General features: G+C 58.5%; 1 protein-coding gene across 6 annotated transcripts in view; it reads left to right on the forward strand.

The window, feature by feature from the left end:
- PTPRF (protein tyrosine phosphatase receptor type F) overlaps positions 1-14,907 on the forward strand; it is an 85,200-nt gene that overhangs the window by 57,133 nt on the left and 13,160 nt on the right. For 2 of the 6 annotated variants that reach the window (XM_069479811.1, XM_069479808.1), the window contains 9 exons: positions 3,983-4,288; positions 4,943-5,136; positions 9,591-9,708; positions 9,786-10,364; positions 11,040-11,137; positions 11,333-11,586; positions 11,672-11,765; positions 12,400-12,618; positions 12,960-13,114. In XM_069479811.1, coding sequence (XP_069335912.1) covers positions 3,983-4,288; positions 4,943-5,136; positions 9,591-9,708; positions 9,786-10,364; positions 11,040-11,137; positions 11,333-11,586; positions 11,672-11,765; positions 12,400-12,618; positions 12,960-13,114 — 2,017 coding nt within the window. Of the gene's footprint in view, positions 1-3,982; positions 4,289-4,942; positions 5,137-8,261; positions 8,289-9,590; positions 9,709-9,785; positions 10,365-11,039; positions 11,138-11,332; positions 11,587-11,671; positions 11,766-12,399; positions 12,619-12,959; positions 13,115-14,907 lie in introns of all 6 variants that reach the window. The other 4 variants (XM_069479813.1, XM_069479812.1, XM_069479810.1 and 1 more) reach the window with 3 other exon arrangements.

Raw genomic sequence — 14,907 nt, forward strand, 5'->3', positions numbered from 1 at the left:
CTCCCCGTAGCCTCACATCTCATCTTCCCCATCACCCATGTTCCCTTTCTCACACCCCCTCCATGAGAATCACCTGTGAGCCGTGTAGTCACCCTAAGCCACCTGCACTTGGGGACAGGTCTGTGAGAATGTGATCGTGTGACTGAGCCTGCCCAAGTGTCTGTGTGTGGGACCCCATGGCCCCGTGGGGGGTGCCTCTGAGGCCATTTGTGTGAATACCATATGGCATTGTGCTGCTGTGTCACCGAGGCTCTGATGCTGTGACTGTGTACGCGGCACTACCTGTGAGCGGGTGTGTGCCCACACCTCACCACCTGGCTGTGCAGCACCTGCGTGCATGTTGGTGGATCTCGGGTGGGGCCCCCGTGCCTGTGTCTGTGTGGGTGACTCTGGCCTGACCCGTGACTGTGTCTGTGGATCTCTGTAGCCCTCCAGATGGCAGACTGAGAGCGTATGTGACTGAGTGATGCTAGGTGACCTGTGATCACACAACCTCAGTACGCCACTGCCTGTGAGGTGATGTGGCTGTGTTGTGACGGGCTGGGTGGCACCGTGGGATCTGATGGTGACCACACGTGATGACCAAAAACACAGCAGTGTTTGCGAAGTGGTCGTTATGACATGGGACTGTACGTACCTACCTGTGATGTCAAGAGGCTGTGTGTGACCTTGTGTTCATGGATTTATTCTAGAAGCACCTGCTTTGCCCCTGTGGGGGACCAGGCCCTATACTCAGTGCAGGGCTGGCAGCATGACCAGTGGACATGGCCTCTGCCCATGGAGATCCTACAGTTGAGTGGGCAGACAGATACAGATGTTACACCTGTAATTACGCAAGCAAACTTTTTTCTTTGAAGGCGAGAGCCTTGCTCCGTTGCGCTGGCTGGAGTGCAGTGGCGTCATCACAATCACAGCTTAATGCAGCCTCAAACTTCTAGGCTCAAGTGATTCTCCTGCCTCAGCCTCCTGAGTAGCTGGGACTACAGGCATGCGCCACCATGCCCGGCTGATTTTTTCTATTTTTCACTCAGGCTGATCTCAAACTCCTGGCTTCAAGCGGTCTTCCTGCCTCGGCCTCCCATAATGCCAGGGTTATAGGTGTGAGCAACCATGCCAAGCCCTAAACAAGCTTCTAATGACATTTGTGTAAAATCGATGGAAAAGATGAACAGGGTGGAGAGATGATGTGACAGGAACCTCCTCTGGGGTGAGGGGTCAAAGAGGGCTGCCTTGGGGAGGTGGTGGGTCACCCAAGGCCTGAAGGAAGGGTGGGAACCAACTGGGAGAAGGAGCGGGAGCAGGCAACACACCGGCCTCGGGCAGGAGTCTGCAGGTCCAGAGGCCCTGAGCTGGACGGCATCTGGTCATGGTCAGGGCTGAGCCACCACCAAAGCACCACAGTGGGCAGGACCTTAGGGACAGAGAGAAGGCAGGAGGGCTGGCTCTGGCTGCTCAGTGCCCTCGGTGAGGACAGTGCACGAGGAAGCAGGAGACCAGTTAGGAGGCTTTGCAGCAGTCCAGACAAAAGGTGGTGGCCCAGGAGAGGTGGTGAGTGGTGGTAGAGGGTTTCAGAGCTATCTGGGTCGCAGGTATATTCGACCTGGGAGAGAGATGCCGCCCCAGGACAGGAAATGCAGCAGAGGCAGATGTGAAGAGCGCGCCTGGTGTCAGACACCCAAGTTCAAGATGCTGTGTGTCATCCGTGTGGGGCTGTTTGGTGGGCTGCCGGCATCGAGGGCAGGGGGTGCAGGACTCTGAGAAAAAGACTGGAGATGGGAGAAAATCAGGGGAGGGGAGCATCTTAGAGGTTGGAAGAAAGTTTCAGGAAGCAGACCAGACGCCACTGTCGGCAGTCAGGAGCACCCGGTGGATCTGGTGAGGTGGGGGTGGCCGGGAGCAGCGTTGGTGTGTGCTAGCGGATTGGAGTTCCGGGAGGCATGCACAGTGGTGGGGAAGCAGAGGCAGCAAGCTCAGACGTGGCCGAGAAGTTTAGCTGTGCGGGAGGGGACCACTGTAGATGGAAGGGGCTGTGGGGCTGAGGGTGGGATTTTTCTTCTAAGGTGGGAAAATCTTGAGCATGTTTGGATACTGTTGGAAAGAGTCAGCAAGAAAAACAAGGAACCATGGGAAAGAGAAGGATTAATAACTAGTGGGGCCTGGGGGGGTGTGGGGGGGGCCGAGCGCAGGTGGTGGTAGACTGGCCTTGGACGGGTGGCTCCACTGTCTTCTTGTGGGCGGAAAGGAGAGAATTGGTGCAGCTGCAGGTAGGATGGGGGGTGTGGTAGCAAGAAATGGAGGTTGCTGCTGTTGAAAGGTTCGGTTTTGTATACAGAGTGAAGACAGGTCCTCTGCTTAGAGGAGGGAGGCAAAGGGAGCTGGAAGCCTGGGGAGCGTGGAGGGGGAGGGCCAAGTGCTGTGTGCTGTGTGCTGTGTGCTGTGTGCTGTGGCAGAGCGCGCAGAGGGCAGAGAGCAGCAGGCAGCACGGAGGCCCAGGTGAGGCCTTTGGGGATGTGTTCATAGGATGCCAGCCGTCGAGACGGTTTGAGTTCATCCAGGACTTGGCGTGGGCCCGCAGTAGCACGCAGAGATCAGGAGGTGAGGGTGGTTGGGATATTGGTGGCAGCGTGGTGGGATGGTGGCCTGTGGAAACTGACTACGGAGGGTGGGCAGGACGAGGTTGACAGACGGGGTCCCCAGGGGCTGATGAGCAGGTTCAGTGCCAGGGGCCTGGAGCCACTGAGCCAGGATGGTGGGTCTGTGAGGGGAGGTGGGAGGCCACGGTCCTGGAGAGAGGCCCGTTCCCAGTAGTGGCAGCACCCAGGGTGTGGCCACAGCTGTGCAGGGAGGAAAAAGCCCTGAAGGTGCGGGGCTCTGGCCAGCACGTCACCCGGATAGCGGGTGGGGGCAGAACTTGAGATGGAGAGGAAGCCCGTGTGGTGCAGCCCAGTCCTCAGTGGGCATGGAGTCTGGAAATGTCACACGCCTGCCTCCTCACCCCCAGGGAGCTTGCTCAGTGAGAGCACCTCTGTTGAGCACTCCCTACACCCCAGGGCCTTGGCCTCCTTCAGGTCTGGCCTCCAGTCTGTGGCGCCCTGTGGCTCAGGCACGGAGACCCTGTCCAGGCAGGCACAGGCCAGGGCAGCCCTACACTCACAGAGCCACTGGAGCCATTCTTCCGTAGAGGGCAGAGCTGTGGCCATGGCAGCATGGAGCGGTTCTCCCTGTGTGGTTGTGTGTGTGACAGGTGTGGGTGGCTGGCAGTGGGGTGGCCACATGCTGGTATGTGTTGTTTTGTGCCATGTGTGTTTTGTGCAAGACAGCATATATGTGGGAGAGACCTTGTGTGTGAGAGACGCTGTGTCGGAACTTCATGTGTGTGAGACTGTGTGACATGTGTGAGAGATGCTGTGTTTGTGACAGTGTGTGAAACTGCAGGACACTGTGAGATAGTGATTGAGAGGCTGCGTGTGAGATGCTGCGTGTGAGGCACTCTGTATATGATGCTGTGAGACATTATATGTGATACGGCAGTGTGAGCACAAGACACTGTATGTGAGACACTGACACACTGAACGTGTATGACAGTGTGTGAGACACTGTGAAGACCTGGTATTTGAGAGATGCATGTGTGAGACATTGTGTGACACTATGTTAGGCAGTATATGTGTGACGCTGAATGTGGGTGTGAGACCCTGTGTGTGACACACTGAAAATGTGTGAGACCGTGTATGTGAGGGTGGCTCTCTGTGTGTGTGTGTGTGTGAGAGAGAGAGAGAGAGCGAGCGAGAGAGGCCTGTAGTCCAGAGGGAGTCAGGCCGTCTGGCATCAGTGGTAGCAGCTGCCCAGAGGGGACCTTGGGATAGCCATTTCGGTGCTCAAGGGGTAGCCTGCCTGGGTGAGTCTCCAGTCCCCTGTGACTCAGTTGCCGTGCCTGTGATCCCCACCCTCCATCTGCCTGCTTCCCCCCATTTGTCTTCCCCAGCCCCCTCCGCCCCTCCCCAGAAGGTGACATGTGTGAGTGCGGGCTCCACCACGGTCCGGGTAAGTTGGGTCCCGCCGCCGGCCGACAGCCGCAACGGCGTTATCACCCAGTATTCCGTGGCCTACGAGGCAGTGGACGGCGAGGATCGCGGGCGGCATGTGGTGGATGGCATCAGCCGCGAGCACTCCAGCTGGGACCTGGTGGGCCTGGAGAAGTGGACCGAGTACCGGGTGTGGGTGCGGGCACACACAGACGTGGGCCCCGGCCCCGAGAGCAGCCCGGTGCTGGTGCGCACCGATGAGGACGGTAGGCGGTGGCACCACAGGGTGGGGGGGCACTCTGCCTCGGACAGCACCCCCCACACACCCCAGGGCCTGTGCCTCCCACCAGCCCAGGCTGACTCATCTTTGTGATGCAGGCTTAGTGGCCCAGACTGGGGAGATAGCTTATGGGACAACCAGTGCCCAAAGCTCAGCCTTTGGGGCTGTCTCCAAGGCAGCCGAAACCTTAAAAGGCTAAGGCACAAACAGCAGCCTCACCTAAGACTTGAGAGGTCGAGACTGGAAGATTGGTACAATAGATATGCAAAGTAGAATCAGCAAGACTCCACCTTGGCGGGACATCAGCATGATTTAGGGGGCCTAGGAGAAGTTTGAACAGATTGTGCTGACTTTGGGGTGGTCAGATGCCTGGTACTCCACCTCTACCTCCATCTGCCTTCTCCACCAAGTGAGGTAGCCTGGGGCCAGAGGGGTGGGCAGGGCCAGTCCTGGGCTCTTTCCCGGGGCAGGCAGAGGGAGCCTTCCATGTTCCTCAGCAGGGACAACTGATCTAAGGAAACTATATCAGGGCCTTTCCTGGGGGCATGGGGTGTAGAGGAAGGGCCCTCAAGTTTGTGGTGCCCACCTGAGCCAGGGTTGACACCACCAGACCTGACTCCCTTCTCTACTTGGCCCCCAGTGCCTAGCGGGCCACCAAGGAAGGTAGAAGTGGAGCCGCTGAACTCCACTGCTGTGCACGTCTCCTGGAAGCTGCCTGTCCCCAGCAAGCAGCATGGCCAGATCCGCGGCTACCAGGTCACCTATGTGCGGCTGGAGAATGGCGAGCCCCGTGGCACACCTGTCATCCAGGACGTCATGCTGGCTGAGGCCCAGGTGCGCCGTTGGGTAGTGGTGGGGTGGAAGGTTGGACAGAAAACATCATGCACTGCTTCCTCTTTGGGGCCCAGATGTGTCCCCTCCCTGCCTGCCGTCAGAGGTGCTGTGACTGCCTTTCCTTGGTCGTGAGACCAGAGATGCCTTGCAGCATCAGGGTGGGGTGCAATGAGATTGGGCAGGTAGGGCCTGGTCCCGGGAACACTCCCGCTTCTGTCTTAGGTTTGCCCAAGCTGTGTAGCCCACACTCCACTAGCCCCATCTGCCCTGCTAGCATCCTAGCCTGGCAGTCACCTCTGGCTCAGCCACCGGCACTCACACTGAGGAGCCCAGTCCCCACAGACCCCAGGCCCCTATTGCTGCCCCTTCCGAGGCTTCAGCCTTTGTGGTTTGCAGGAGGCACATTCATGGTGGTGATTAGGCTGGACTTTTGAGATGTTTCTTTCTTCTAGACAGTGCTGGGCTGGCATCCACTCCTCCCGCAGCCAGAGGCAGGAGGGCACTCCTAGGTAGTCTAACCCCTGACTGGGCCATTGGCCCAGCTCCATGAACTGCCAAACAGGGTGTTGCTCTGCTCCTGGCCCCCAGGAGGATGGCTTAGCCCCTGATGTTTTCCCTTAAGGGTGAGGCCTGCCAGACAGCCTCACCCTTCTTCCAGTGTGCTGCTGTTTTCCTGGGATAATGGTTGTGCCCGTGAGCTTGGGATGAGGTCCCTTGGGTATTCTGAGCACGGGTTTGCTGTTCAGATGAAGAACCTAGAACATTGGGATGTTGTGTGAGTGGTACAGAATTACCCAGCAAGTGGGTGGCTGAGCTTGGATAAGAAGCCAAGCCTTTGGACCCCTGGGGGAGGGCTGCAGTTGCTGTCATGCGCTCTTTCCCAAAAGATTGCTAAAGAGTCACAACACCTGGGTGGGCTGTTCTCAAGGTCTCCCCACTAGAATTGGGGCCATGGGGCCCTCAGGGGCCAGTGCTGAGCCAGCCCCGGGGGCAGAACCTGGACTCCCACTAGAGCCCACACAGCCCTCCCTGTCCAGAATGTCAGCCCTGCCTGGGCTGGGAGCAGGGGTGCGTGCACTCCCCATGTTCTACATGCTGTGCTGAAGGGTGGATCCACCCACCCAGACAAACAGGAGCCTCACACCGCTGGCTGGGCTCAGTCCTCTGAAGCAAAATTCCTTTCTGCCCAGCGAGTGCCCTCTTTCTCTTCTAGTCTGCCTGGTGCTGAGGGACCAGGGGGTGGAGGTGACGGGCATGTGCACCCGCCTGCATTCCTGGGCAGGTCGAGGGCTCCTCATGGAGCCTCAGCAAACACACCCACCCAGAAACATCCCAGGAATGGGCTCTCTCCGGCCCCTCCCATCCTAGGGGACCAGCGGCCACAGCTGTGGCCAGTGGGGTTCCAGAGAAGCCACTTCAGGTGCCCCCTTCTGGTCCCAAGTGGTTTGGAAGGGAGCTGGGCCAAAGGATCAGGGACATTGCTCTCTTAGCCTCAGACACCCCATGATGGAGTAAACTCGAGCCCAGGCTCCATGGGGGCCAACTGAAGGTGGAGGCCTGCCCCCGTGGCCCCACTGGGGCTGGGTCATTCTGCCCCAAGCCAGTAGGAGAGCAGATGGGGCCTGGTCCCCAGCTTGGCCACAGGGCCCAGCTGTCCCCTGCCTTCCCTGTCAAGGACACCACAACCTATCTTTTTTCACTCTATAGCACCATCTGTTCAGCTCAGGGCCCCCACCGGTCCTGAAAGAACCATATGGAACATGCCCTACCCCAACCCCAGGAGTGTAGAGGCAGACCTGTCTCCTCCTCTTATGTCTGCCTCCTTCTCTCTGTTTCTGAGGGTGTCTGACTCCATCTCCCCATCTGCCTGTGTCCCTCTCATGGGCTCTGTTTCTCTCTCCCTCGCGTAGCCTTTTTCTTTGTCTAGCTCGTTCTCTTCTCTCACCTTCCTCCCCCTCCTCTCATCCCTTCCTTTCCCCTCCCTCTCCATTTGCTTTCAGTTTCTGTCTTTCCCTTCTTTCTCAATCTGCTTCTGATACAAGAGAGATACCATGTGAGAACGTCCATGCCCAGGTCTAGCTTGGACAGCCCAGGGCTTCCCTCTAGGCAAGCAGAGGTGGGCCCAGCCATACCTTGTAAAGTGTCCATTCAGGGACTGTCCATAGCCTCCCCCCACGTTCTGTTCCATGCTTCTTACAATGATTTTCCAGCAGAGTTTCCTAGGACAGGAGGAAGGCCACCCAGCACAGAGGCCAGTGGGCAGAGGCCAGACCAGCACTGTAAGGGTGATTGCGCTGGAGGGCTCCAAGGTCCCCCCAGCTTAGAGATGTCATGGGCCGTCTCCCTGTGCTGTGCCTGACTGCCAGAGGGCCTAGGAATGGAGACTTCAGTCCCTCCACCTTTCCAGCTAGCACACCTGCATGCACCAGTGGCCCACAATGCTGGCAGCTCTGAAAATTCCCTTCCTGCCATGATTTTCAGGCATTCCCTGGAAGGAACAGAGGTGCAGTAGTTCCTGTGCCTACGGGGCAAGGCCCAGACTCCAAGCTTGGCACTCATGGCCTTCATGATCTTGCTGGCCCAGGCTGCACCTTGGTCCACCCCAGCCACAGTACAGCTCTTACTCTTCTGGGACACTCCTCATGCCCAGGGTGACTATATAGTTTATTGTCACAACTGAGGTATTTTTGAGAGGAGAGCTTGAAGAATCATACCATGACAACACATGTGGACCAGGACTGCCCCAGGCAAACCAGGGTGTATGGTCACCCTGCTGAGCCCTTGCTGTCTTCCCTCTCCTCTGCCCAAGCTGTTGAACCCAGCCCGCACATCAGGCAGCCTCTCCCTCACACAGCTGCTTTGAGTTCTCTGGTCCTTTGGTTTCAGTGGGCCGTCTCCCTTCAGGCTGCCTGCCCTCCAGGTCTCCCTCCGCTCCTCAGCCCTCACACACACAGTTGGTGCTCAGCGAGGCAGGGAGGGGTCCTGGGGTGCTGCCCCCATGGGCACTTCAGAGGCCCAAGCCCTCCGTCTGTCCTCCCTGGGTCAGGCTCGCTCCGGGCTAGACCCCTTCCAGGGCAGAGACTTTCACCATCCTGTCTCCCTTTCTCTCCCTCTCCCGCGGTCAGTGGCGGCCAGAGGAGTCCGAGGACTATGTAAGTAACAGGTGTGCAAGCGTGGGCAAGACCTGGGTCAGGCTGGGCTCGTGGGACACTCCCCCTCTCCCTCCTCTCCTGCCAGCCTGTACTGCCAAGATCCACAGGGCACCAGCCACATCCAGAGAAAATTGGCGTTTAGACGCGAGCACTGAGCTGAGCAGCAATTGGCATTTCCTCTAATCCTTGCTTCTCGCCTGTCGAGCAGCAATTTGAGACCAATGTTCATGATCGACCAGGGCCCAACCCCTGCTCCAGCCAGACAGGGATGGAGTTAAATCCAATCCTGATTGTTAGGCCTTATTGATCCCTGGAGTGAAAAATCACCTGCTTTAGGGCCCAGGCTGGGAGGGCAGTCTAGGGAGCCAGGTTCCGGCATTGGTGCATTCTGGAGCCCTACCCCTGGGAGATCCTCCAGCTGGGGCAGGAAGGGGCCTGCGAGGGCTTGGTGGTGGCCACAGTGGCCCTACCTGAGGCTCAGAGCTGGAGGGGCACCAGGGTTGGTGGTGACAGCTCTGCTCCCACTGCACGGTGGTCCCCTCCCTCCTTCCCATTCTTCTTTGTGGTGTGGCTTGAACCCCTGTGGTGTTTCTCTGCATGTCCAGAAATGATGACTTTGCTGGAGATGGGTCCGTGGGCAGGGTCTGCCAAGGTGGAAGGACATGGCCTTGGCTGACTTCTCAGGCATTGCTGGGCACAGATGGGGAAGTGAGTTCCCCAGGGGTGGGGGTTCTTTGTCTTCTTCCTTGCTCTTACCCCCCACGACCTTCTCGGGAGGTATTGCAGGGCACAGAAGTTCACCGAGTCAGTGACCTAAATGGGGGTCAGGTGGGGTCCTGATTGGGCCTTGTAAGGTGGTACCTTAGCCCCCCTCTCCACCTCTCTCTGTGCTGTGTGTGCATGCACACATGCATGCCCTGGTGTCTGCAAGTGGCCTTGTGCCTGCTTACACAGGAGCTGAAGGTTGTGTGCATGTGTGTGCCAAGAGCCATGCAGGGTGCGTGCGAGGCTCTGTGCCTTGTGTGTGCATGCGTGCAGGGACCTCATGAGGTGTCATTCACAGCACAATGGAGTGAGGGAAACAGTGTGGCCCTTTGTTCTTGTCTGAAAGGAAGAATGAGCTGTCTGCCCCAGGCACATACAACTCCCAGGACAGGCAGGGCCCTCCCAAGCTCACATCCCTCCTGCCTGGCTGCCTCCCATGACCCCTGGCCTTGCATGGGCTAGATCCTGAGGCAGGTGGCGTGGTCTGGCCTCTCCCTGCACTTCTGTGATGGGAATGGGCCCCTCTTTCTCCCTCAGGAAACCACCATCAGCGGCCTAACCCCAGAGACCACCTATTCCATTACTGTCGCCGCCTATACCACCAAGGGGGATGGTGCCCGAAGCAAGCCCAAAATTGTTACGACTACAGGGGCAGGTGAGTGGGGGGTCAGGATAGACCGTGGGGGGCAGTGGGGAGAGGGCAGCACCGGAGCCCAGCACGTGGTCATTCAGTCCCAGGCCAGCCCACCATGATGGTCAGCACCACGGCCATGAACACTGCGCTGCTGCAGTGGCACCCACCCAAGGAGCTGCCTGGCGAGCTGCTGGGCTATAGGCTGCAGTACCGCCGAGCCGATGAGGCGCGGCCCAACACCATAGATTTTGGCAAGGACGACCAACACTTCACGGTCACCGGCCTACACAAGGGGGCCACCTACATCTTCCGGCTTGCTGCCAAGAACCGTGCTGGCCCAGGCAAGGAGTTCGAGAAGGAGATCACAACCCCCGAGGACCTGCCCAGCGGCTTCCCCCAAAACCTGCATGTGATGGGACTGACCACATCTACCACAGAACTGGCCTGGGACCCGCCAGTGCTGGCGGAGAGGAACGGGCGCATCACCAACTACACCGTGGTGTTCCGTGACATCAACAGCCAGCAGGAGCTGCAAAACGTCACTGCGGACACCCACCTCACGCTCTCTGGCCTCAAGCCGGACACCACTTACGACATCAAGGTCCGCGCATGGACCAGCAAAGGCGCCGGCCCGCTCAGCCCCAGCATCCAGTCCCGGACCATGCCCGTGGAGCAAGGTGTGTGCTGTGGGCATGGCAGCGCCTAGGGACCTCTGGTCTCCTTGACACACTGACCTCTGGCAACTGTCATCCACCAGCCTCTGGTGTGTGACCCTCCAGTTTCTCATGACTGTGACCACTAACCTCTAGTGAATGGGCACCATGCTGTTGCGTGACCCCCGACCTTTGCTATCCTTGACCTACTGACCTCTGCTGTGTGACCTTCCAGTCTCTCCTAACCTTGACCTACTGATCTCTTTTGACTGCATCACTGTTCTTGGGTGTGCAACCTACTGATCTTTGGTGTGTGACGCTGATCTCTTGGGGGCATGACCCACTGACCTCAATGAGCATGTTCCACCATGCTGTGGTCTGTGGCCACGTGCTTCTCGTGACTGAAACCCACTGAGCTCTGGTCACTCTGACCTGGTGTCTGTGAACTCCAGCTTTTACCCCCGCACCTCCGGAGACTCTCTGGCCTCCCCTGCCCTGTTTGGTGGTCACTGTGGAAGAGCCTGGGCCTGGGAGGTGAACTGCAATCCAAAGCCGGCTGGGAGTGGGGGTGCTTGATACTCTGCAGCCATTCCTAAACCCCCAAGCCCTGGCCGCCTCATCCTGTCTGGGAACCCTTCTGGCCCACTTACTCCAGCCCAGATACTCAGCCAGAGCTGACCCCTCCTTATGCCTCCACAGTGTTTGCCAAGAACTTCCGAGTGGCGGCCGCAATGAAGACATCTGTGCTGCTCAGCTGGGAGGTCCCTGACTCCTACAAGTCGGCCGTACCCTTCAAGGTGGGTAAGGACCACAGCCAGCCGGGTCCGGCACACACACAGACCTGCTGTGTGCTGTCATTCACTCCCAGCCCACATGTGCGCATGTCTGCAGAGCAGAATCCTGGTTGTGTGCGTGAGCGCTGTGTCCTCCAGGCCTGTGGTGGGAACCTCCCCCAGAGGCACTGCCACACTCCTTCCCACCATCCCCTGCAGATTCTGTACAACGGGCAGAGTGTGGAGGTGGATGGACACTCGATGCGGAAGCTGATTGCAGATCTGCAGCCCAACACGGAGTACTCCTTTGTGCTGATGAACCGTGGCAGCAGCGCAGGGGGACTGCAGCACCTCGTGTCCATCCGCACGGCCCCCGACCTCCTGCCACACAAGCCAATGCCTGCCTCGGCCTACATAGAGGACGGCCGCTTCTCCCTCTCCATGCCCCATGTGCAGGACCCCTCGCTCGTCAGGTGTGCACACGAGGCCTCTGGGGAGGCAGGGTAGGGCTGGAGGCCACTGGCAGTGACAGTCCTGATTCCTGCTCTGCCCATGCAGGTGGTTCTACATCGTGGTGGTGCCCATCGACCGTGTGGGCGGGAGCATGCTGGCACCAAGATGGAGCACACCTGAGGAGCTGGAGCTGGACGAGGTACCTGGGGAGGGGATGGGGACACTGATGACAGCACAGCCCCATCGCAGTGGTTGGCTGTGGCCTCCCTGCCTTGAGCAGTCCCCCAGGGACTCTCCCAGATTCACTCCCCAAATCGAAATCCCTCTCCTGGCTGCTGTGGCTGGCAGCCTGCCCCCTCTCTGGAGAGAGGGACTCTGAGGGGAACCCCCTGGGAGAGTTCAGAGAACTCCTGGAGGGCTACAGAGAGTTCCCTGGAGGTGTTTGGTGAGAATCCCCTGGGCTGGGGAATCATAGAGACATCTCTGCAGGTCTGGAGAAGCCCACGCCTGGTAGACTTTGCAGGCCTTGGAAGGCTAGATGAGCCTTATAGCCTGTGGCCCTCAGACATTTGAAATCCTTCTGTCCTGCTGTCACAATCAGTGTGGAAACAGCCTTCTCTGTTTATGATGGGGACAGCTTACCCACAGGGCCTTTTCTGGTGGGAGGCATGGCATTGTGGTGTCCCCATCGCTCTCGGAAGGTGGTCGGCCAGGCCTGGCTCTTACATAGGAGGTGAGCCTCCAACCCAGCCCAGGGAGCCAGTGTCCCAGGCTGCAGCCCCAGGGGCAGCATGTTCTGAGGCCCTGCATGACCCCATGCTCTGCTCTGCCAGCTTCTGGAAGCCATCGAGCAGGGAAGTACAGAGCAGCGGCGGCGGCGGCGGCAGGCAGAGCGGCTGAAGCCATATGTAGCTGCTCAGGTGGATGTGCTCCCCGAGACGTTTACCCTGGGGGACAAGAAGAACTACCGGGGCTTCTACAACCGCCCCCTATCTCCGGACCTGAGCTACCAATGCTTTGTGCTCGCCTCCCTGAAGGAACCCGTGGATCAGGTCTGTCTGAGCTCACCTGTCTCGAAGTACCCTGAAACCCCCAGCCTGACCCAAGACTAAGCCAGTCTCAAATACCATGAGACCCCAGGCCTGGGGCAGCCACAAAGACCTGAGACCTGCACTGGGGATCCCAAGACGTGAGGCCCTGGGAACCAGAAGGCCAGGCCTAATCTGCCCCAGGGAGCCAGTCCTGCCAGGTCTGCCTCTTTGGCTTGGGGAGACCAGGCTCAGCCTAGCCCAGCACAACCAGCCCTAGGGCCCTTTCTCAGGGTTGATGGGCGCAGGTGGGGGGGGACCTCTCACTGAGTTTACAGCTGTGCCGTTTCTCTGCTGGGCCACAGAAGCGCTACGCCTCCAGCCCCTACTCAGATGAGATCGTGGTCCAGGTGACACCAGCCCAGCAGCAGGAGGAGCCCGAGATGTTGTGGGTGACAGGCCCCGTCCTGGCAGTCATCCTCATCATCCTCATTGTCATCGCCATCCTCCTATTCAAGAGGTGAGCACTGCCCTTGGTGCTCAGCAGGCAGCCACCTGCCCCTCGCCTCCCAGGGTCCCTCTGGGCAGGGTGCCTGTGGAGAAGGTGCAGCCCTCCCGGTCTGGACCCTGGGCCCGGGCTTCGTAGGGAGCCAGGATGGGCAAAAGCAGCGTGTGTGCAGGTGCGCCTGGGTCTGCACACATGTGCCTGCGTTTGCACACATGTGCCTGCGTCTGCACATCTGCATCTGTCGGGTGAGGGACTCTAGGTATCAGCCCGGGTGTGAGGAGCCGAAGCTTCACAGAGGGTTGTTCCATGTACATCCCCAGGCACGTCTGTCGGTCTCTGTGTTTCTCTGGATGTGAGCCTGTCTGTCTCCTCTTTAGCTTCAAGACAACACCCTGTTCTGGCCTCCTATCTTAAGTCCCTTCCTTCTGTCCCCGTTCCTGGATGAGTCCCCAGCCTCACTATCCTGCTTAGGCCTAGGGGGTCCAGACCCAGCTGTGGGCCCACATGCCCACGGATGTTCACTTAGCAGACATTTATGTAAGGCCTGTAGTCACTGTGGCATCCATAGCTCTCTCCACCCCAGTGTGTCCTTAACACTCAGTCCTCCCTGTGATGGTTGCAGCCACCTGCCTTTGGAGTCTCCCCTTCCTACCTCCATCCACTTCCCTGCCCAAAAGGTACTTCCAAAGGTTTAACTTTGCCATTCTCAATTTAAAACCTTTTGGTGGCTCCCAAAATAATTCCAGCCTCACGGCCAAATGCCTGGCTAATCTGGCCCCCAGCCACCACCCGGCACAGCTGAACACACAAGTGTGTCAATGAGCACCTGGCGGATGAACGTGTGCTGGTCCATGTGTCTGAATGCGTCTCCGCGTAGGAGTGCCTGTATCCTGTGCCCCTGCCCTGGACCCAGTGCTCCTTCCTGAAAAATCTCCTCCTTCCTCCCAGGTGGCTAGACCTGTGGGCAGGACCCTGAGGAGTGGCCTGCACGTGCACTCGTCTTTCCCCTTCCTGCCTAGTTCCGGTGTCTGTCCGGAAAGGCAAACCCCTCCCTGTGAATGTCATGTGGGTGCCATATAAGGGGCCCGCAGTGTCCTCATGTCATGAGAGGGCCGAGTGCTTGGCAGAAACAATGACCGTTCCTTTCTTCTGTCCTTGCCTGTCTCTCGGGACCTAGTAAACAAGAAAGGTAGGAGTTGTTCCTTCTCTTTTCACACACCTCCCCTTCTACTTATCCCTGTGCACATGTCGGGCCAGCAGGGAGGGACGGTGCTTGGATCAGAAGCCTCTTGGCCTGTGGCTTTAAGCAGAAAGCTGTCCGGTCAGCTCTCCAGGCTCCCCAGCTCGGGACTGAGTCCTCAGCGTGAGGGGCAGACTCTGTCACTCTCTTGCCAGTTCAACTCTGTACCCTCTGCAGAGGATGCTCCTTTTCTGAGGCACATGCATAATACAGACTTCATTGCCTCCCCTAAGTATGCAGAGCTCACCAGCATCTTCACCAGGCTCCCAGTTCTCTGAGAAGTTACCTAAGTGCTGTAAGAGACTGTCTTGCGTATGTGCAAAGAGCACTTACTACACAGAGCAGTGGAAAGTGTGTACTGATACACACTTGAGCACAGTCACACATGTTCTTCCTCCCCAGACACACACATACACAGACCAGGTGGCCCCTGGCTATTGGTCAGCAGCTGAGTCCTGTGGTCTGTCCCTGTCCCTGGCCCTGTCCTTGTAGATGGGGAAACAGGCCATCAAGAGAGGATTCTACCCAGCTAGGGTGATGCCTTCCCCGTCCCTCCCCTGCTGCC

The sequence above is a fragment of the Eulemur rufifrons genome, chromosome 8, assembly GCF_041146395.1.
Source record: "Eulemur rufifrons isolate Redbay chromosome 8, OSU_ERuf_1, whole genome shotgun sequence".
NCBI lineage: Eukaryota > Metazoa > Chordata > Mammalia > Primates > Lemuridae > Eulemur > Eulemur rufifrons.